This window comes from Lagenorhynchus albirostris, chromosome 5 (genome assembly GCF_949774975.1).
Source record: "Lagenorhynchus albirostris chromosome 5, mLagAlb1.1, whole genome shotgun sequence".
Lineage (NCBI taxonomy): Eukaryota > Metazoa > Chordata > Mammalia > Artiodactyla > Delphinidae > Lagenorhynchus > Lagenorhynchus albirostris.
The window spans coordinates 130,222,771-130,246,509 of record NC_083099.1 but is presented as its reverse complement, the minus strand read 5'-3'; the positions used below and the strand labels follow the sequence as shown (position 1 = coordinate 130,246,509).

General features: G+C 38.1%; 1 protein-coding gene across 5 annotated transcripts in view; it reads right to left on the bottom strand.

Moving 5' to 3' along the window:
- The window catches only part of BACH1 (BTB domain and CNC homolog 1), a 106,501-nt gene that overhangs the window by 71,205 nt on the left and 11,557 nt on the right, over positions 1–23,739 (bottom strand). For 4 of the 5 annotated variants that reach the window (XM_060150819.1, XM_060150817.1, XM_060150818.1 and 1 more), the window contains exons 2-4: positions 10,757–11,050; positions 6,096–7,433; positions 3,496–3,702 (exon numbers count right to left, since the gene is read on the bottom strand). In XM_060150819.1, the coding sequence (XP_060006802.1) occupies positions 3,496–3,702; positions 6,096–7,433; positions 10,757–10,990 (1,779 nt within the window). In that variant the 5' untranslated portion in view covers positions 10,991–11,050. Of the gene's footprint in view, positions 1–1,641; positions 1,800–3,495; positions 3,703–6,095; positions 7,434–10,756; positions 11,051–23,739 lie in introns of those variants that run through there. The other variant, XM_060150820.1, reaches the window with a different exon arrangement.

Genomic DNA, 23,739 nt, shown 5'->3' with positions numbered 1-23,739 from the left:
AGTCTATTAGGCTATTACTTTTAGGACCAACTACAAAAAATTCAAAGTCAATAGGCCAAAGACCAAAGCTTACAAAAATATGGGACCCTTCACCTGAATATAAATACCAAATGGACATACTGTGAATTTACTAATATTTAATTCAATCAATCATTGGCTATATTAAAATGGATGTTTCATTATGAAACATGTAATTTCCCTTAAATAGGTCTGCTAATTCCACCCACACCATAAAGACTGGGAAACACTGCTTGTCTACTGCTTCCAAAAAGTGACATCCCGATAAAAAAATTAAAAAAACCTGTCCCACTCTACCATATTGTTAATTCTCCATACTACTAAACAGGAATGTGTGATGGAAGCACGGGGGTAACTTCTCTCTACAAAAGACAACAAGGTCCATAGTATCACCCAAAAACCAGGGTCTAAGTTCTATGTAAACTTCTTAATGTAATAAGTATCTTAAGCATTAAACTCTTTTACTTCTGGAAAAGGGCCAGCCAGCTTGTAATTCTAATTAGCTAATAAGTAGCATATTTTCTGCTTATCTTCATCTGAGACAAACATCTGCGGCAGGACAGAAATTTATAGCATGCCTCTTATAATTTGCAACTGGAGCTTGCCTATATAAATCACTAGAACCGAGAGCAGTATGAAGGACGGAGCAGAATTCAAGGAAGCTGAAACACAAAGTAAATCATTCTGATTTAAAAAAAAAAAAATTACTGTGTCTCCCCTGGGGATATTCTAGAAGAGGAAAGAGACCGAGTTCAGCCTGGCGCACATCTGGGTAATGAGACCCCTGTCGGGCTATCTGCTCTACCTGCCCAGATGTGAGCTCCTGGCAGCCACATTTTCTGTTTCTGCTGTTTGTCCCTGCCCTCTAGTCACAGAAGAGGACACCCAAACCCAAAATAGGCCAACAGGCTAACTCCTTGGGAATTTAGAACTAACTAGAACTGTAGTCTCTGCCTGGACTGGTCTCTGGAGGAGAGGGAAGCTATTCTTGAGCTGTGCTGTGGCCACTCTTCTCATACACACTTGGTGGCACACACAGCCAGAGAGAAGGTTCTCTGGGTTCCTGGCAGTTTTCTACTTTCTTGTTCTACACTATTTACAAGGCCTGGCTCCATTCTTTGGCTTCTAATTGAGACACACGTAAATTCTTACAACAAATTCAGTAATTCATGCTTCAGATGGTTTCTGTTTCTTGCAACCAAAGAGTCCAAATTAATACAATAGGTAAATAGGGTACTGGTTTCTCATTTCATAAGAACTGCAGGAAAACCAAATATTCCCTTCTCTTGGAAATTAACCAAGAGTTATTCCACTGACCATATGAAAGGAACCTTTCCATAATGAGAGAGGCAATATAAGGGTGAGGTCCAAACCCAGAATTTACAGTTTAGGCAGAGACATCAGGAAAGGAGCAATTAAGGGAGAGAAAACTGAAAATTGATAAATAACAGTATAGCAATAATAATAATAAGAAAAAGGTAATATTTATTGAGTGCTTATTATGTCCAGGCACTCTTCCAAGTGCTTAGATGTATTAACTCATTTAATCTTCAAAAATGAATACCCACTCTATAAAGTAAGAATTAGTATTATCCCATCGTAAAGAGGAAAAACCTGAGGGACAGAGAAATTGAACGGCCTGCCCAGAGTTACAAAGTACCACAGACAGGCACAGAATCCCACACTTTTAACCACTGTATCTCCCACTGCTCTCTGTTGAAGCAAAGGCAGAGGAAGCAGAAAGTCCAAAGAAAGTCGCAAGACCTCTTCATCCTAGATACCTGAAATTCAGTAAAAACATCAACTGTCCAGCAATCCAACATCTGACTGCAATCAAAAAATACAAATAAGACCTATGAGTCATGAAATAGACTAGTTCTAAAGGATAATAGCTACTCTCCAACATATTTGCATAGTACATGTCTAAAATAAAGTTACTGATGAAACAAACTCAATCGATACAAAGGGGTTTTTTGTTTTGTTTTCATTTTTGTTTGTTTTTAGGAGGAAGAAAACCATATAAATTCTACTGGCAGATAAAAATCATCACTAGCTGAGGGTGAAGACAAAACTAAAAGAAGCAGGTATAGTAGTACTCCAGTAGTGCAAGTTTATTCAATGTTGATTTCAAATAGCACTATACAACCCAACAGTCCAGAAAGCATCTCTGTATTACAGTACAGAATAAAAACTAAAGCTAAAATGCTGTACTCTGTCTAAAGGCAGGTAAGTGTTTAATCCAAAGTTGGATAATAAGAAAGGACACTAGTGCTTACAGGTATGGACGGATACACACCCTAAGAGTACTGGGTAAATGTTACTGAATTTGTCACTTTTCTTCTTTGGTCTTAACAACTCTAATCATTCAGCAATATCATACAGGTTTTTTAATATCTCTCACGCCTCTATGTGTAAAACATATGGTTTCTTTTTCATCTCCTTATACAGTTTGCTTCATCTTTTTATATAGTTAAACATCTTCATCTTTTTGCCTAAAGTATATCACAATACTATACAAATAACAAATTTTTATTTTTCCACTTTTCTGAAGGCATATAAAGGCAGTGTCTTTTTTCTAAATTGTTGCTGTTTACTTAATATTCATAACTAGGAACATTCATGTTTAAAGATTTGCTACAATCGCAATTTTAAACTTTTACCAATAATTAACAAAGACCCAAAACCGAACATTCAATGAATGTTTTTACTACTTCTAGGCACTTTTTCCCTGATGTCTCTAACCTTATTTTTAGCTTTAGCTGGCCTGCACTATCAGTTATCTTTTTTCATACAATGTTTCCTTCTATCAACCACTAGGGTGCAGAAAAACATGGGTGGAAATTAATCTACTTTGGGGTTAATTTGTGATTTGATGCTGGAATAGAAGATAAGATTCAATAAAATAAGCATTCTTCTCACTTAGGATCTCATTAGATCTTAAAATTTTCAATTTATACCAGCACGTGAATTCTTTCCCTTAGATGAAAGATCCAAGTTGGCTGGTTTGTTTTGGTATCAACCAAAACAAGTTACTAGTTATTAAAACTAACAACTGGAACATCAGCTTTTATAGACACCAAACACAGCACAAAGAGATTAAAGTGCTTTATTAATATCTTTAACCCTTACTCAACCACCAAGAATTAGGTAGATGGTAAAATTATCCTTAATCTATAAATCATTTTTTTAAAAGCACACAGAAATAGTCCTCAACTTACATATGGTTGTATATCATGCTAAATATGTAGAACACTTACTCAAGTAAAATAGTCTATGAAAACCCTCATTGTTTTTTATTTCCTAAGCTTTCTGAAAATGTCATATAACTTTCTTAGAATGATAATTGGTAAATTTTAAAATTAATGTATAACTGAGCATTATATCTGACTTAGGAATTAAAATAGCTATTTTCTGTCTGAAAAAAAAAAGAAAGAATGAATTGTTGGAATTAGAAGAAGAAGAAACTTGCATACTTACCAGCTTCTCAATTTCTGACTCAAGATTCTGTATACAATCAAGTTTTCTCTTGCGACAGCGCTGTGCAGCAATTCTGTTTTTACTTCTTCTCCGAATATCATGGATGCAATCCAGTTGTTCTGGAGTCAACTTGTGCATTTTCAACAAGGATTGAAAATCATTTCGAGAGAGCGAAATTATTCGTTGTGCATTAAATGGTAGTTTTACCTAGAAGGTGAAATAAACGTTAGTAGTTGCTGTATTTTGTAGTTTCTACTTAAATCTAGGAAGAGAAAGATATGTACCTATGTTTTCCAAGGAACTTCATTTAGACGTTAAAAAGAAAAAAGATCCCTATTTCCAATTTCTATACAATCCTTTATAAAAAGACTGATAATTTAATTGATATTCTGATTCTATTTTAGAGAGGGTTCAGAAGACAAATTGAGAAGCAGAGTTTTTTCAGCAAATCAAACATTATCAACACAAATATTAATGTAGTTAAGATGAAAAAACAATTTAAATAATTTTACTAGGGCATGTTAATAACCCATAGATATCTTTATCTTTAAAGCTCTTTCTAAAGTATTTTTAATGTATTTTTATCCAAACCAAAAAAAGAAATCTATTTTATTCTTTGATTTACATTACTGTGTACCACTGATTTAATACTGGTATATTAACAGTAGTAATTTCTAAAGCATTTCAGAAAATTTATTTTTCTGTCAGGAAAATGGCAGTTTCACATAACTCATTTCACTTGCCAATGTAGAAATGGTTAGAAAAACCTTATGAATATATATATATATTTTTTTGCGTTACATGGGCCTCTCACTGTTGCAGCCTCTCCCGTTGCAGAGCACAGGCTCTGGACGCGCAGGCTCAGCGGCCATGGCTCACAGGCCCAGCCGCTCCGCGGCATGTGGGATCTTCCCGGACCGGGGCACGAACCCGTGTCGCCTGCATCGGCAGGCGGACTCTCAACCACTGCGCCACCAGGGAAGCCCAAACCTTATGAATCATTTAAAGTCATTTTCAACATACTTAAATTTGAAAAAAATAAGAAGATAATTTAAAAACATAACAAAACTGTGGGACAGTTTAATTGTATTAATTATCAAAAACACAAATGAAACATTGGTCAGCTTCTGTGGTAACTTAGTTTTTCAAGCTAACAGAAATTAGTTACACAAAACACTCTAAAATTTCTTAAATGTTTTATTTTTAACATTCTTTTCACAGTTCCAAACACTGGATTTATAAATATCATATAAAAATCTATAGATGTAACTCATGCATACATACTACTTCTTAAATTAAACCACCAATCACCTCCTTCCACAGCCAAGGGAAAAAAAAACCTCTTTCACTGTTTCAAACTATGTCATCCAACAGCTATCAAACCAAAGAACATGATAAAGAATTAACATGCCCTTATTATTACTGGAACTATAGTAATGTTTTACAAAAAAGCATCTATCAAATACAAACATTTGTACACAAAGTACACAGATCAAGCTTAGTATGATTAATACCATACCATCTACACGTAATTCATGCTAAATTATTAAGACATTCTTTAAATTAATAGATGAAATAACTAAGGGAAAATAAGAAAAAAATTCATAGCTCTGAGAAAACAGTGTAAAGAAAACTCTGTGGGGAGAGGGATAAATTGGAAGACTGGGATTGACATATACATACTACTATGTAAAAAAATAGATAATAAGAACCTATTGTATAGCACAGGGAACTCTACTCAATACTCTTTAATGACCTATATGGGAAAAGAATATAAAAAAGAGTGGATAGGGCTTCCCTGGTTGAGAGTCCGCCTGCCGATACGGGGGACACGGGTTCGTGCCCCGGTCCGGGAAGATCCCACATGCCACGGAGCAGCTGGGCCCGTGAGCCATGGCCGCTGAGCCTGCGCGTCCAGAGCCTGTGCTCCACAACGGGAGAGGCCACAACAGTGAGAGGCCCACATACCGCAAAAAAATAAAGAGAGTGGATATATGTATACGTATAACTGATTCACTTTGTTGTACAGAAACTAACACATCATTGTAAATCAACTATACTACAATAAAAATTAATTTAAAAATTGTTAACTAGTTCTGTACTCAAATAAAAAAGAGGGACGATAAAATAAAAAAAGAAAGAAAACTCTGGATCAGAAGCCACATTCTTACAACCAGCCACTGCTAAGTTATTGCCAAGTGACTAGTCCCACGTCTAGACATCCATGTGGCAGTGAATAAGACTGAATATATGCTGTATTTAACCAGAAGTTATCACATAATGTTACAGAATCATTTTTCTTTTTCCTCTCGGGACCTGGCATTTGATTTAAACAGTTAAACACCCAATGTGTGAATCCATAACCTGGTTAACAAAATAAATACACCTACTTGAAATAAATGAACACAGAAGTCCTTCAAACTTCATCACGCACTCCTGGTATTTATCACATGGTTGTATAATTAACTGTGTATGGGCTTCCTCCTCCCTCTCTGAGCCAGCTCACATCCCCAGTGATGCAACAGGAGCTGACACATTAATCCCAATTAACTGTGGTAAAATAAAACAATGACTTAACAACACACTCATTTTCCGCTCACCTCACATTCTTGTTCTCTGGCTGAACAGGGTTCACTGTCTCCTTCGGTATCCGTCTCAGAGTCGTCTCCCAAGCTAATCACACAAGCGTAGGGACAAGGTTCCTGTTGGGGCTCTGAAACATAGTCATCGTTTCCAATTTCCAAATTGCTAGAACAGCCTTCGGTACTCAGAGTACTTATGAAAGGGCAATTGACAGAACTCAACGTTGTGAAAGTCCTCTGACCCGGTTCTGGGCTCTCACTAATCCTGATACCTAACCAGGGACACTCAGACCGTTTCTGGGAGTAGATCTGTTCTGAGCCATCTTTGGCCACGGCAGGTGATAACTGCATTTGGCAAGGAGAGTCCGTGCTGCAAATGTCACTCCAGAAGCCTTTCGCTAGGTGTTCGGCCACTTCTCGTTCCACGCTACTCAGATCACTCGAGGCGAGGCTACTATCTTCCCTGGGGCCAGAGTCAGATTTCAAATCTTGACTCTCACCGAAAGTTTTCTCTTCTCGAACATCTGAACCTGACAAAGGCTTTTCTGTTAACACTGTCGTGTTTTGCATACCAGCAAAATTCAAGTCACCATACTGGTCATACGTGTGTAAAAGAGACAGAGAATAGAGCCCATGGGGATCTGTAGAAGTGGGGGGAAAAGGAGTCGCTTCTGTTTTTCCTGATGGGCACTGAGAAGCAGGATCTTTCTTCTTGGCTTCTTCATGTTCCATTGCTAATTTTCCTTCTTCACATTTTAAAATCACCTGCAAATCTGCACAGTCCTGGATTCCTCCCAGACACTCATTTTCAGATGTCTCATTTGGCTGAGCAGAAGAAGTGTGAATGTCTTTGACACTGGATTCCACAGTGCGGACTCTGTCAGTTCCAAACGCTTTTTGGAATTTTCGGTATTTGGGGCACAAAGATGGCAGAGCCAGAGCGGCATCCTTTGCTAAGCACATGGATTCACATGTTTGACTGGCACTGTCTTGTAGAGGAGGAGATACTTTTGCACTGCCTTGATACCTACGGAGTTTACAGTGAGGAGTCTGAACATTTTTATTTTCCAAAAATTCCTCCACCTCATCAATTTCTAAATCCCTCTGGTCCAAAAGTGAAAATCTAAAATCTGGTTTCTGACAGGGTGATGAGAAGCATTTTTTTCTTGGGCATTCTTGCTGGTCTGCAGTGGAGTCCAAAAACTTGTATTTGAGAAACTGAAAGCAGGATTCCTCAATATCAGGTACACCTAAAAATTCCACACACTTGTACACTTCATCCACATTGTCCTTACTTAGTATCAGTTTAGCAGTGTAGGCAAACTGAATTAAAGGTTCAAATCCTTTAACTGTCACCTGTTAATATACAAAATAAAGATAAATGCATCACATGAAAGCCATCTAGTAGATAAGTACAAGAGAAGTAGGAGGGTGGCAAGATGAGTAACCTCTTTACAATATTTACAAAACGGGTATTTTAATTTGGTAAGAAAAAATATTCTTCTAGGAAATGTAAAGCTAAGGGAATTTAGAAAAGCATGCTTCTCACATCTTGTTCATTGGGACCACACCCTTCACTTTATAGACTCTACTCTTAATGACCCATGGAGTATGATTTACTCATATGAGGTAAAGATATAAACATTACCACAATTTTCCACATTAGCTGAAAGAAATCATCTATGGAATAAAGCAACATGGATACGATCTGCAACACACAGTCAAGTGCCAGGTGTCTGTTGCCATCCCAGCCCCATGTGGTCACTATATTCCAAACAACTATAAACTACAACTGCTATAAACTACAAAAGTGAAATTTTTAAGGATGGAAAACAATATATCCAAGGCACTTAAAGTAGTCCTGGTCCATGGTGAATGCACAGTAAATGGTAATTATTATCTTTATTTCATGCCAAAAATTTCTAATAAAACTTTTAAAGATTCAGATTTAAAAAATGATCTAAGTGAAGTTCTAAAACTCATGCCCAGTACTGTTTTAGCAAAGATCCATGGACTCTAGGTAATAAAACTTTTCAGCAGAAACTTGCACATTTACACTGAACCTGCCTCTGCAAAGTGAGGGGCAAATGAAACCAACTGTAGTGCAGGGAAAGCCTCATTCTGGGCACAAAATACAAAATTAATATTAAAACACTGAATTCCCATAAGAGTGATCAATATATAATTTTTTGTGATCTTCTTAAAATACTGCTAAACTGGGAGTACTTAATTAGCTTTTACATAGCTAAAATAAAAAACAGCAACACCAAATACTGATGAAGATGTGTAGAAATTGGATCACTCATGTATTGCTGGTGGGAATGTAAAATGGTGCAGCCACTTTGAAAACCAGTTTGGTAGTTTCTTTTAAAACTAAACATGCAACCACCCTATGTCCCAGCAACTGCACTCCTGTTCTTTTATGCCAGAAAAATGAAAACTCATGTTTGTACAAGTGCTCACAGCAGCTTTATTTGTAACAGCCAAAAACTGGAATCAGCCTGATTTCCTTCAGTAGGTGTATAGCTAAATAAAAACTGGTACACCCACCCTATGGAATACAATAAAAAGGAACACACTACTGATGCATACAACTTTGATAAATCTCAAAGGAATTATGCTAAGCGGAAAAAGGCCAATCCCAAAAGGTCACATACTATTATGATTCCATTTATATAACATTTTTGAAATGACAAGACTTTAGAAAAGGACAGATTAGTGGTTGCCAGGGATTAGGAGTGGAGCAAGGGGGTAAGGGAGAGCAGACAGAGGGCAGGAAGGAAATGGGTGTGATTATAAGAGGGCAACACAAGGGATCCTTGGGTGGGTGCTGAAACTGTTCAGACTGTGGTGGTGGATACATGGACCCACCCAGAAAATGAAACTGTATAGAACTTCATACACACACACAATTTAGTACAAGTAAAACCAGGGAAGTCTGAATAAGATGGGTGAACTGTATTACTGTCAGAATCCTGACAGTTGTGATTTTGTACTATAATGTTGCAAAATGTTACTATTAGAAGAAACTGGACAAAGTGCAACAAGGGATCTCTCTGCATTATGTCTTACAGCTACATGTGAATTTATAATTATCTCAATAAATATTTCAATTAAAAAATTTTTAAATAAGTTAAAATAATCAAAAGAGGCTTTTAAGACAGTGAGTTACACAATGATCTTTTCAATTTGTCACTATGATGAAATACTTCAAATATCTGAAAATTTGATTTACATTCAAATTAGAATGAATGAATGCATATACACACACATGCATGCATATACCTTTCCTTCCATGCATATGAATCACATTTTTCTCTACTTGGAAAGTCATATTAAGTAATTTGAAACTACAGACCATAATAAGGATATCTCCATTATGATACGTGTTGCTACTTTTTAAAAAACAATGGCTAACCTATAGTTGGCCCTTCCTGTCGTTGTCTTGGTTATCATATTATTTGCTCTGACCTCTGCCACAGAACTGACAACCTTTTGCTTCCCCAAACTGTAGCTACAATTTCATGTATGTACGCATGGCCAGCGATAAGGTAAACTGTAGACTTAGTGTCATCACAGAGCAGCCCCCACACACCTGTCGTACACACAGAAGTTCTACATACTTTGTCCAAATTCCTTTTAACAGCTTCTAATGTGTCCCAATGCCACAAGGTTCAGCATTCTTCTAACTGTAGTTACTAATGAAATCAAGCAAGCTGTTATAAGAGTCAGTGTATACCCAGCACTCCTGCCCCAGAGAGAGGTCTCTTGCAGGCAGGATGGTAACAAGGACTTAAATATCTAGGTGCGTGAGCTCCACAACAGGCTGGTGGGCGAAAGGTGTGTAAGGGCAAGGCTCTATAAGTATGACACAAAATCACCTTTCTTCTACCAACGCACAGCCACAATCTCAAGAAGAAAGGGAGAGAAAGAACACTTCTGGAGTACCTAACAGCCACATGTAGACAAAATGAGGAGGCTGGAATGCATAATCTTTTAGGTTTCCTCCAAATTCTAAAATCCTTAGCTAACAGCTGCTTGAAAAACTAACAGATCTGACAACTCTGACCCATAGTGAAAACAATAAAACTAAGCATCACAGGGAGGCTGTCACCTGCAACTCACTCCCAACCCATATCCATGAGGGCGGGTCCTAGAGAAATGGATGTTTTAGAGAACCCTAATCCCTGTCAGTTTCCCATCACAGAAAAAGGTCCGAAGGGAGAGAAGAGCACATGGTATGGCCTCTCCCAGCATGGCCTCTCTGAATGTCTGTAATCCACTGGCTGGGTCGTTTCATTAAAAATAACAATGGGGTGGGAGTTCCCTGGCAGTCCAGTGGTTAGGGCTCTGTGCTCTGCCGAGGGCCTGGGTTCTTTCCCTGATAGAGGAACTAACATCCCACAAGCAGCACAGCACAGCCAAACAAACAAACAAACAAATAAAATTACAGGGGGTCAAGTTATTCAACTGCTCAACAAATATTCACGCACATCCAAAGTTAATCATTTTACGTGTAAAACGTCATCATTTCTAAGAAGAAAGTTAAAGCAATGTGCTGTTGCAGAAGCCGGGAACTGCTCCTCGGCCTGAGGACGGGGAGACTGGGTCTTCTTTTAACTTTATAAACCAGGAGAGATTTAATTAAGTTAAATTGAAATCAGGACGACCTCTCCTACCTCTTCCGGCAGAGTGATGCGCAGGTCGGCGTCGGCCTGGCCCGCGAGCCTGGAGTGGAAGTAGGCGCTGCAGGCAGCCAGCACGGCGCGGTGGGCGCGGAAGGGCTGGCCCGCCACCAGCACCGTGACGTCACACAGCACGTCCTTCCGGCGCTGCTCGTCCAGGCTGCGCAGCACGTGGCCGCTGTGCACCGACGACTCGTAGGCGAACACCGCGTTCTCACCCAGCGACATTCTGCGTCACAGGTGGCGTCGGGAGGGTCCGAGAGAGCATGCTTCTGACAGTCATTAATCCTGCCAAGACACAGGCCAAGTGTCACTCGCAGAAAACCTTGGTAAAGAGGTTTGTTCAAGTGACACTAGCAAATAACGATTAAAATACTCATCACTAAAACCCAACTGAAAACAACAGCCTCTCGAGAGCCTGGAAGCATTTCTTCACTTTACCTCATTTAAAATTGGTTCTTGATAAGGAGTTTTCCTAACTAATTTTAGGAAAAATGATTCTTAGGGTGAGGAAGGGAAGACCTTTCTGAAGCAAGGATTTCAGGGCTCTCTGAAAATGAGACATTTTGTACGGAGAAAATAGCTCCAAAGAGCAAACAGGGTGGCCGAGAAATTTCTGGGTGGCATCCCAATCCTGTTGCTTTAAGACATTAATGGGCGTGCGTACAGATCACCAGAGGTCATACTTTGGGCTTCAGAACAAGGGACATGTAATACAAAAGGTAAAGTCCCTCCAACATGAAGAAGAAAAGGACTTCCCTTGATTGAAAGCCTCAAATCTGTCAGGCCAGATCTTAGTAATGAGTCTTTTTCACATAACAAGTCTTACTTGACATGACAAAATGTAGGCAACAAATAGGACTACTCTACCGTTAAGAACATAGTATACCATACACAGAAACTCTTGGTTTTCTCAAAATGCTAAAACGTAAGAGAAAGTTATCAAAAATGTATATTTTTTAAAATACATACTAACATACAGTAGCCTCCAAACTTTTTTTTGATCCATACATACTACTGGCAAAAAAAAAAGGGCAGCCCCAATATATGTATGTGTCCATATATTTCAGACATGTACCATTCTTATATATTACATATGTTATAAAACACACAGAGACTGAATGTAAGAGGTTGAAAGAGAAGCTCTAATATTTTCTTCCGGCCCCCAATGGCCAGCAGTGAGCACCCCAAGGTGTGTGTGCACACCCCACCATGGCATGGCAACCACAGTAGAGGCTGAAAAGCTCCTCACAGGGGTCATCCCTGTGTCGTTCACTTTTGCTCTTCTGACACCTTATTCACTGCCTGAAACGTGAAGGTCCACACATGTTCAGTGACTGAATAAATGTTACTGTTTTCAGTTGCTATACTCCAAACAAAAATGAAAGGAGAAGTAAGAACTACTAAAGTTCAGACAGACCAGGCCCAAATCAAGGGTGAATTCCACCTCAAAGACAGGGTGTCTTAGTAACAAACACATGAAGTGCATCCATGAATTCTATTTCACTTATGTGTTTATTTTTAAGGTGCTCATTATAGCTGAAATGTTGAGTTCCTCAGAAATAGTCAACTACAGTAAAATCTCTCACTATGTGGTTAAACTCTACCGAAGGTCAAGAATCACAACCTATCATTTACTGATTCAGCATACCACATGAAATCATAGCAACTCTAAAATCATGTCCTAGGACTACCTCGACTTTTGGGTTGTGCTCACAGGAGAGGGTAGTAAATTCCCTTTAGCAATGGGTCTTAATATTTCATCTATCAACACAAGGAATTAGTGTTAGGAGTAGTGGGGAGGAACCATCATTCAAAGAAATTATGTATCTTGTGTGTGTGGTACCACACAGACCACTGCCCTCCACTTTATCTGAAACTGTATACCCTCCCCAGGCAAGCCAGATTCAACAGCTGACCACATGCCTTGCTATGTCCCTGCACAAGTCCCCAGCCTCCTTATTCTTTCCTATCCTCTGCCTTGCAAACCCTTAAAACTATACAAATCTTACCCTCCTACTCTGTTGGTGGTAATGTAAATTGGTGAAGCCACTATGGAAAACAGTGGGGAAATTCCTCAGCAAATTAAGAATAGAAGTACCATATAATCCGACCATTCCACTTCTGGGTATTTATCCAAAGAATATGAAAACGCTAACTGGAAAACATATACACACACACCCCCATGTTCAATGCAGCATTATTCACAATAACCAACATATGGAAACAACATAAATGTCCATCAATGGATGAATGGATAAAGATGTGGTATATATATACAATGGAATACTACTCGGCCATAAAAAAATGAAATCTTGCCATTTGCAACAATACAAATGGACCTTGAGGGTATAATGTTAAGTGTAAATAGTCAGATGGAGAAAGATAAATACTGTATGATCCCACTCATATATGGAGTCTAAAAGAAAACAAACAAAAACAAAATAAAATTTGTACATACAGAGAACAGACTGCTGGTTACCAGAAGGGAACAGGGTTAGGGATGAGCGAAATAGATGAAAGTGGTCAGCTGTATGGCTGGTGATGGATGGTAACTAGAGATTTAGCAGTAAGCACTTTGTAATGTACACAGATGTGGAATTATAATGGTAAACACCTAAAGGTTATATAATGTTTATATACCAATTTTACCTCAATTAAAAAAAAACTATATTGAAAGACACTGAGGAACACTTAAATAAATGGAGAGATATGTTCACATAAAACAAAGACCAATTCCTATACCTTCACTCTAGAGCTGCTGTTAGGCCACATGTGTTTGTGTGGTCCACTGCCACCAGTTTGCTCACTACTTGCCTCAAATTCAAGACAGAGAATTTACTCTCGGCTCAACCCTCCTGTTGAGCCGTTTTCTGTGACAGGTTCGCTCATAAGTTGGTCAGCTTGCAGATCTGGGCCATATGCCAACACCAAGTCCCATCAGCTGCAGCTGAGAATCGGGCAGTTAACAGCCACCCGGGATGTGGGACTCATCGCTGACACCTCCCACACTCGGCCCCAGTGTCCAATCTCTTACCGAGACCTGGTGCCTCGACCTCTTACAGCTGAGACCCATTTGTCTCCATCTACACCGCCACAACTCCAGTCCAAGCCATCACACTGGCTCTTGCCTAGACAAATGCTGTTTATCCTCTTGCAATGTCTTACAAGCTCACATATGTACAAATATATAAAATGAAAAGTGGCACAAAATTTCACATATTAATATTTTATCCTTACTAGTGCAAAGTAGTCTAATTTCTAATCTGTTCTATTAAAAAAATAATTCCAGTTGTGATCCACTCAAATTTCAAGAACCAATAATGGACCATGACCTCATACATTGAAAACACAAGCCCACTGGCTAACAGAACAGGGTCTAGAATCATACGCTGTCTGGGTTCAAATCCCAGCTCTGCCACTTACTCACTACACGGCCTTGGACAACCTGCTTAACCCTTGCTGGGTTGGGTCTTGTTTTCCTCACCTGTAAAACAAGGATAACAGCAACACTTCACTGGGTTGTTGTGAGGTTTACATGAAGAAAATGAGGGTAAAGGGTTGAACACAGTGGCCCAAAGCAAACAAATTATAAATATTAGCTATTAATTATGATGATAATACAAATAACAAAAGCCTCAGCCCCCTCAAGCCCCTCTTGATCCTCTCCAATTTATTCCCCTATATCAGTGTCTCCCTTGCTGAAAACCCCACGTCTTCCAAATTTCTTATGATCAATTCTAAATCCTTAGCATGCCCTCCAGACCTGCCTGGTTAGGTTTTCTATTAATCCAGACTTGCCTCAAAAGCCTTTGTCTCTCTCTCTCACTATTCTCCAGCCTGACCTTCCTTCCTTCTCGCCCAAAGGCACCAAGCTCCTTCTGACCTCAGGACCTTTGCACATGCTCTCCCCACTCCCTGGACTTCTACTCTTCAGCTGACTAACTCCTCACCTTTAGATCTCAGAGTAAATGTCAGAACCTTGCCTGACTTGTTCTCTGCCATAACTCAAGCATGTAAGAGAGTACCTTGCCCAATGCAGGTACTTGCTTCTGAACAAATGACTTGGCCTTTTTAGTATAAACCCAGAACCCCAATCACCTACATCTTCCAAACACAGCGCAGTCAGCTATCCCAATACATAAGGGAATAATGCCGCTGAGCCACGTACTCAGAGAAGATTCCTTGGATAGGTTTTCCAGAGTCAGGAGGAGCAAAAGGGAGGCCCAGCTCTGGGAGCAACTGGCCAAAGAAGAGCAAAGGTTGGCAACTATAAACACAGCCAACACAACTACCCGCACTTGGCCTCATTAGCATGGAGCACTATAAAAAGTTGTTCTGAAATTCCATTTTCCTAATTCTGAAAGCCATCTAAGTGGTCAATAATCCAATTTTACCAAATAACAATAACTAAGTAATGACTAAACCAGGTAAGAATGGCACACATCCTTCTAACATCTGTCATCTTCTATCATTTTTCAAACCTAAACAGTAAGATATAATACCCCCCCAGAGCCTGCCAGACCTAAAATTCTGTCAATTTCTTAACACCAAATTCAGATTCCTATGTCACACATGAATTTTTCTATATTCTTGGAAATAGAAACTATTGTTACAGTTCAAAATAAAGTTCACTGACCTGAGCAAATTGCTGATTCATTCAGTAATGCTGATAAAGGATGAACAGGCATTTTAAAGCTTCCTGCATCTCAATTTGGAAATAACTTCTACTCTCTGCTCAATATACACAATATAAATTTAAGTTTTAATAGTTACTTCTTAATGTTTTTGCTTTAAAAATCATTTTTTTAAAGAAACAAGATGATGTTGCTTTATCACATTTCAATAACTTTAAAGATAATGTACTTAAAAAAAATTTTTTAAATCCTGAGGTGAATATTGGATCATGGAGCCAGACCTATAATGCTTCATAACAGAAATTCAGAATAAAGATGAAGTTCCACGTATACAGAAGAGCTGGACGTTTATTCATCTCAAGTCTCACAGGACTTCATTGTTTTTTAATTCTCAATGTAGCAGGGCACAGGGAGTAACCTAACACCAAGGATTCATATAAAAAAGACTATCACCTGAACATCCTTCATCTTCACTGAACGATGACAAATGTTCTTTTGACAAGTGCCTACCTGTGCCACATAATAAACTAGATGCTGTGAAAACACTAACAAAAGACAGTCCCTACGTTCAAGGAGAACACAACCTGGAGATGTTCAAAATGAAAATGGTACTTTGGGGTGAAAGAGACGACAATGATCACTATAAACAACTTCCACAGGAATGTGGGCATTCCTAAAGGTATTTGCAGTAAGACTTCATATAAAACCTACTTTTTGGTCAATTCTCATTTAACCATAATATTCAATTAATGAGAACGACTATTTTCAAAATAGTTGTTAGCCAAGGGGGTGCGTGTGTATGGCTGGGCATGAGAGACTGGTGACCCTGGACATCAGAAATGGCACAACAGGCAAATGTCTCGGCCTTTATATAAAGGCAGTGCCCTTCATCTGCAGCCTGGGCGAATTCCTCCCAACTCTCCTCCTTCTTTCTTGTGGCCATTTGGAATTTCTGCCTTTTTCTCCTTATTGCTTCTGCCTGCCACCACCCATTATCCTGTCAATTACTTTTGCCTCACTCAATTTCAGGGCAGGGTCTTTGGAAAACAGGCAAATTCTTCCTACCACGCCACCCTTCTTGGCTCCCTCTTTAGCTTCAAAATCTGCTAAGCCAGTACCTGTTACAATATACCCAAGATACCAAGAGTTTAAGTGTTCTTAAATTAGGTGAGCCTTATCTTCTGTTTTTCAAGAGGATGGCAAAGACCAAACAGTATCGTGTGTTTACACCTTCAGTCCTTTATCTTTTCTTTAAAGGCCTTTAAAAAACTTTTTTTAATTTAAGGTGGAGATGCTCATAGGAAAGAATCTTCTTAAAGATAAGGGCTCTTCTTGTTATTATCCCCTATTTTGAAAGAACCTTAGCATCAAAAATTCTATGGGAGCTGAAATCACAGACAATAACTTAAATCTGCATTCTTCCAATGTTCTAAGACCTGACTTACCAGCCAGAAAGAGCCAGTAGGAATAAATCAGAACCAAGATTTGCTATTTTCTTTAATCATCTGCAGATCCTAAATATCACGCTTGTTTAAACAGTGTATCTGATAATCACATTTTCTAAATCCACTTCTCTCAGCCTTATGAAAAAAAATCTTAAGTATGACTGGATAAGGTACATGGATGCATATACCAAAAAAAGCTAAAGGAAAACAGAAAACGTAAGTTTGAATTAAGGTAAGTAGCACAAGTGCTTATAGCAGCACCAAAAACGATGACATTGTGTTTTAAGGACTTCTACAGTGACATATGGGAAAACAACCTGACAATCTATGTTAAAATTATGTAACAAAAGATGCTATAGCTTTTTTAAAAATGGAGGTGATGGGGTGAGGGAATCACTACAACTTTTGCAGCTCATGGTTATTACAACAAATGTGAAGTTCCATAGAGAGAAAGTTGGATTTTCTTCCATTTACTTTTCCTATTATTGAAAATTACATATTTAATCATGGATCTTGTTATACTTACTTGGTCTAATTCCATATGTGAAATTATGAAGCTAAAATTATACTTAGAAGGGAGAAGTTTGAATGGTTACAGAAGTTTACAGTTGTTTATGGACTCACCTGGTAACAGATCAGAAACAAAAGGTTTTTTTACTTCCCAAATCAACAAATTCAAATTTGTTAACTTCTGGGTAATAAGTTTAAAATAGCTTGGAAGGGAATAAAGGAAGAAAAAAGGAACACAGGAAATCCAAGTACCAGAACTAAAACAAGAGTAACAGATTCTTCTGTTATACCTTCTCACTACAAAAACTTTAAGAAACAATGAAGTCTTTTATTTGTTTAACAGATTTGGCAGCGATGTGATTCTTAGTAAGACTGTTACACCTCAATGGAATATGACTATGTTATGAAAACGTGAACTAGCAACTAGAATTGACTTATACCGGTACAGCTTATTTACTGAATTATATATTTTCTAACATGCACTTGTCAGTCACTATTTTATTTATCAACTTAGAGGTATGATTTTCCTTGAATGAACTGCACTGTTTAAAGCAGAGCATTTAATGAGTTTTGACACTTGTATATGTGAATAAAACCACCACCACAATCAAGATAAATTTCCATCACTTCTCAAAATTCCACATGCCTCTTTGAGGTCTCTCCCTCCTTGTTCCCCTGGCTCCAGGTAACCAATGATTTGCTTTATGTCACTGTCGATCAGCATGCATTTTCTATGATTTTTATATAAATGGAATCACACATTATGTACTCTGGCTTCGGGTTTCTTTCACTCAGCTTAATGACGATCAGGTTGCGGACATTAGATGTTTGGGTTTTTTATTGCTGAATACTATTCCATTATATGTATGTACCACCATTTGTTTATCCATTTAATGGTAGATGGACTTTTTATTGTAATAAAGATGGAGGACAACTACACTGTTTCCAGTTTGGGATTATTGTAATAAAGCTTCAGTGAACATCTGCATGGACATTACTTCATTTCTCTTGGGTAACTAAATACCTAGAAGTGGAGAAGTGGAGTGATATGGTGGGTTTCTGTTTAACTTCTGAGAAACTGCTAAACACTTTCCAAAGTAATTGTATCATTTTCATTGCTACCAGCGGTGTATGGCAACTCCAGCTGCTCCACATTCTCACCAACCTTGGTATTGTCTGTCTTTTTAATCTTAACTAACCTAATAAATATACAGTGGTATAGAGCTGTGGTTTTAGTTTGCATTTCTTGATGGCTAATGATGTTCGGCATCCCTACATATGCTTATTGGCCATTTGTATATCTTCTTTTGTGAAATGTCTGTTCAGTTCTTCTGCCCATTTTTAACTGGGCTGTCTACTTCTTGAGTTGTAAGAGCCAGCAGAATTTTGATTAGAATTGCAATGAATCTACACAGCAATTTTAGGAGAACCAACATCTAACAAACTGAGTCTTCTGATGCATGAACATGTCATATCTCCCCATTTACTTAGGTCTTCTTTAATTTCTCTCAGCATTATTCTGATGTTTTTTAGTAAAGAGGGCTTGCATATCTTTTGTTAAATTTATTCCTAAGTATTTTACAGTATTTTCTAGATATTATAAACGGATTTGTTTGTTAAACTTCATTTTCTGGTTTTCTGCTGCTACTATGTAAACATAGTTTTTTTTTTAATATTAACCTTAAATTCTCTGCAACCTTACTTAATTCTTATTAGTTCTGACAGTTTCTTTGTAGATTCCTTAGGATTTCTATGTACACAATCATGTCATCTGCAAATAGAGACAGTTTTACTTCTTTCCCATCTTTACACTTACTTCTTTTTTCCCCTTATTGCAACGACTGAATAGTGAGAGTGGTGAGAAAGGGCATCCTTGCCTTCCTGTAAGGACATTTTTCAATGTTTCACCATGAAATATGATGTTAACTGTAGGTTTTCTAAGCTGAGCAACTGATGGGCAGAAAGGGGGGTGTACTAGTTACTATCCCAGTTAACTTAGGACTCCTATAAGAAACTCAAAGGGGAAAAAAAAACAGAGTGAAAACTTCCAACAATTCCCCTGAAGAGTAAAATTCCCCAACTCACTCAGCACCCGCATTCCCACACCACTTTCAAAGTATTCACCCCAGACATCTATAAGATCCCACAATCAGGGGCGAGAGATAAGAAGGACAGAGATTAATCATCAGAGAGCACACCTAAGACTGACTCTCTCAGAACCTCACAAACATGGCAGCTGGCTGCTCTAGAGAGCTCCAGAGGTGGACAGCACATAACAGTATTTTACAGCTTGATGGCAACCCTGCCAGTTGGGCAAATTACTTTACATCTCTCTGACAATTCCCTTTTTTTTGGGGGGGGGGGTGGGGAGAAGTAAGGGACAAGAATAGTATTTTTTGTTGGGAGGATCAAATGAAATAATATACATAATGTCCTTAAGACTGTGCCTGACACACACAAGTGCTCTGTAACTGTTAACTATTATTTGAATTTGATGTTAGAAATGTTTCTGGAAACACAAAAGATCCCAAATAGCCAAAGCAATCTTGAGAAAGAAAAACAGAGGTGCAGGAATCAGGCTCCCTGACTTCAGACTATACTACAAAGCTACAGTAATCAATACAGTATGGTACTGGCACAAGAACAGAAATATAGATCAATGGAAGAGGATAGAAACCCAGAAACAAACCCAGGCACCTATGGTCAATTAATCTATGACAAAGGAGACAAAAAATATACAATGGAGAAAAGACAGCCTCTTCAATAAGTGGTGCTGGGAAAATTGGACAGCTATATGTAAAAGAATGAAATTAGAACATTCTCTTACACCACACACAAAAATAAACTCAAAATGGATTAAAGATCTAAGTGTAAGAACAGATACTATAAAACTAGAGGAAAACACAGGCAGAACACTCTTAGATATAAATTGCAGCAATATCTTTTTGGATCCATCTCCTAGAGTAATGGAAATAAAAACAAAAACAAACAAACAGGACCTAATGAAACTTAAAAGCCTTTGCACAGCAAAGGAAACCATAAATAAAACAAAACGACAACCTACAGAATGGGAGAAAATATTTGCAAATGATGCAACCAACAAGGGATTAATCTCCAAACATACAAATAGTTCATACAGGGCTTCCCTGGTGGCGCAGTGGTTGAGAGTCCGCCTGCCGATGCAGGGAACACAGGTTCGTGCCCCGGTCCGGGAAGATCCCACATGCCGCAGAGCGGCTGGGCCCATGAGCCATGGCCACTGAGCCTGCGCGTCCAGAGCCTGGGCTCCGCAACGGGAGAGGCCGTAACAGTGAGAGGCCCATGTACCGCAAAAAAAAAAATAGTTCATACAGCTCAATACCAAAAAAAAAAAAAAAAAAAAACCCAATCAAAAAATGGGCAGAAGATCTAAACAGACATTTCTCCAAAGACATACAGATGGCCAAAAGGCACATGAAAAGATGCTCAACATCGCTAATAAATAGGGAAATGCAAATCAGGATTATAATGAGGTATCACCTCACACCAGTCAGAATGGCCATCATCAAAAACTCTAGAAATAATAAATGCTGGAGAGAGTGTAGAGAAAAAGGAACCCTCTTTCACTGTTGGTGAGAATGTAAATTGGTACAGCCACTATGGAGAACAGTATGGAGGTTCCTTAAAAAACTAAAAATAGAGCTACCATATGATCCTGCAATCCCACTCCTGGGCATATATCCAGAGAAAACCACAATTTGAAAAGACAAATACACCCCAATGCTCACGGCAGCACTATTTACAATAGCCAAGACATGGAAGCAACCTAAATGTCCATCAACAGAGGAATGGATAAAGAAGATGTGATACACACACACACACACACACACACACACACACACACACAACCATGGAGTATTATTCAGCCATAAAAAAGAAGGAAATAATGCCATTTGCAGCAACAAGGATGAACCTAGAGATTATCATACTAAGTGAAGTAAGCCAGAGAGAGAAAGACACACATTATATGATATCACTTATATGTGGAATCTAAAAAAAAGAAAAGATACAAATGAATTTATATACAAAACAGAAATAGACCCACAGACATAGAAAACAAACTTATGGTTACCAAAGGGGAAAGTTGGGGGGGAGGGATAAATTAGGAGTTTGGGATTAAGAGTGTGTATCTACACACTATTACATATAAAACAGATAACCAACAAGGATCTACTGTACAGCACAGGGAACTATACTCAATATTCTCTAATAACCTATACGGAAAAAGAATCTGAAAAAGGATACATAGATATAGATGTATAACTGAATCACTGTGCTGTACACCTAAAACTAACACAACATTGTAAATCAACTATACTTCAATTTAAACAAAAAAAAAAAAAAAAGTTTTTGAGTGGCACAGGGTGACAGTGAAACCGTAAAGAAAAAAGTGTAATAGCATGTTACTTAGCTTTCCAGTGCCCAATATGGACATAGATATAATAATATTAACACTGTTAACTGGTTTTCAACTTTCAGAACAAATAATGGAAGACTTAATTATGGTTATTAAATGAAATGTAATTATTAACCTTAGTAAAATAAAAGTGGCCAGTTGAGAGATGGAATCAGACAGAACTGAAAGGAAAGGTAGTATTTCTATATAACTTATAACGTACAGAGTCAAATGATACTGCCTTAGATTAATGAGACCAAATTTTAAAAAAGGTGGAGGGGGGACTGTAGAGGTGACCAAGAACAGAAATGGAATGATTATAAATACAGCTGATGGGACGGCAGAAGCAAACAAAATCAACATCTATGGTAACAGAAAGTAAACAGATAACATCTTAGGTTCATAAATAAAATGAGGTATAAAACATCTTAGAGACACAGAGGTCTGTGTCTCTAAAAAATTAAATAGCAGAAATGGGTAAAGATGAATATTATCTTTGAAGCAGAATTAGGTGTGCAACAGATGAAGGTGCTTTATGATAAATTTATTGTTTTTAAATCAAAAATATGTAATACTTCATAAAAACATAACCTTAAAAGATGTTTAAATAGACAGTAAACAAAAAATAGTGAAACTCAGTTAAGTCTAAACTGTTGATAACTTGGCTGTAAGTCTTAATGCAACTTTTCAAAGATTCTTCAAATAGAAAAGGAATTTGATAAAGAGAAAAATTAATCGTTAACCAAAATCTTAGATTATTTTAACAAAACTAGGCGAAAGGAAGGGTAGAAAAATATAGTAAGATTTCTTCTTGTTTGGGAACAATGTTATACATACTGTTTAACATATCATATTGACAAAGATATCAATTCAGATAGAATCTTTAAAAATGTAAGGGTATCTTTTAGGGAAACAAGCTGTTAAAACTTCCAAACTGGAGCGCTCGTTCTCCGACTTAAAGAATCTAATGAAATCTACTGTATTTCCACCAAGAAAACCACTCACATAATAAAGTTTTGCAGCTATTTTCGATAGAACTGATGACTTAACCATGAGCTGATTTTTTTTAAATTAATTTTTATTGGAGTATAGTTGCTTTACAATGTTGTGTTACTTTCTGCTGACAGCAAAGTAAATCAGCTATATATATACATATATCCCCTCTTTCTTGGATTTCCTTCCCATTTAGGTCACCGCAGAGCACTGAGTAGAGTTCCCTGTGCTATACAGTAGGTTCTCATTAGTTAGTTATTTTATACATAGTTTCTATAGTGTATATATGTCAATCTCAATCCCTTCCAATCCCCTTTTCCCCCCAGGAGCTGATTCTTTAAGGAAACCAATAAAATTGACAAACTTCTGCAAAGTCTCACCAAGCAAAATATGAGGAAAAAATGAATACATACATTCCCATTGGCATACAAAAATACTGTAATGGCTCTTTTCTTGAAAAAAAATTTCTTGACCCTCCCCACATCCTTCTAACTACAGTAAAATTCACTGCTCTTCTTTATAGTAGAACTCCCCAAAAAAGCCGTTTATATTCACACCATCTCCATTTCCCTCTCTCCCAATTTCATTTGAGCCCACTGAAATCAGACCTTTTCCCCTCAACTCCATGGGAATTACTTTGTGAGGATCTGCGGCCTTCACATTGCCAAATGGCAAATTTTGGGTCTTCTTAGACAGCATCTCAGCAACATTCAACAGGGTGATCATTCCCTCCCTGAAATCGTTTCTTCACTTGGCCTCAGATTTACCACCTCACCAGCAGCCCCCTGTCAATTCCGTGGATCCTCCTTCTCCTCCAAACCTTTAAATCCTGGAGAGCCAGGGCTTGGTCCTCAGATCTCGCCTCCTCTTTGTAACACTCCCTACGAGAACTCATCCAGATTCACAGCGTGGACACGATCACTCATGGACTTACTGTACACTCTCATATTTATATTT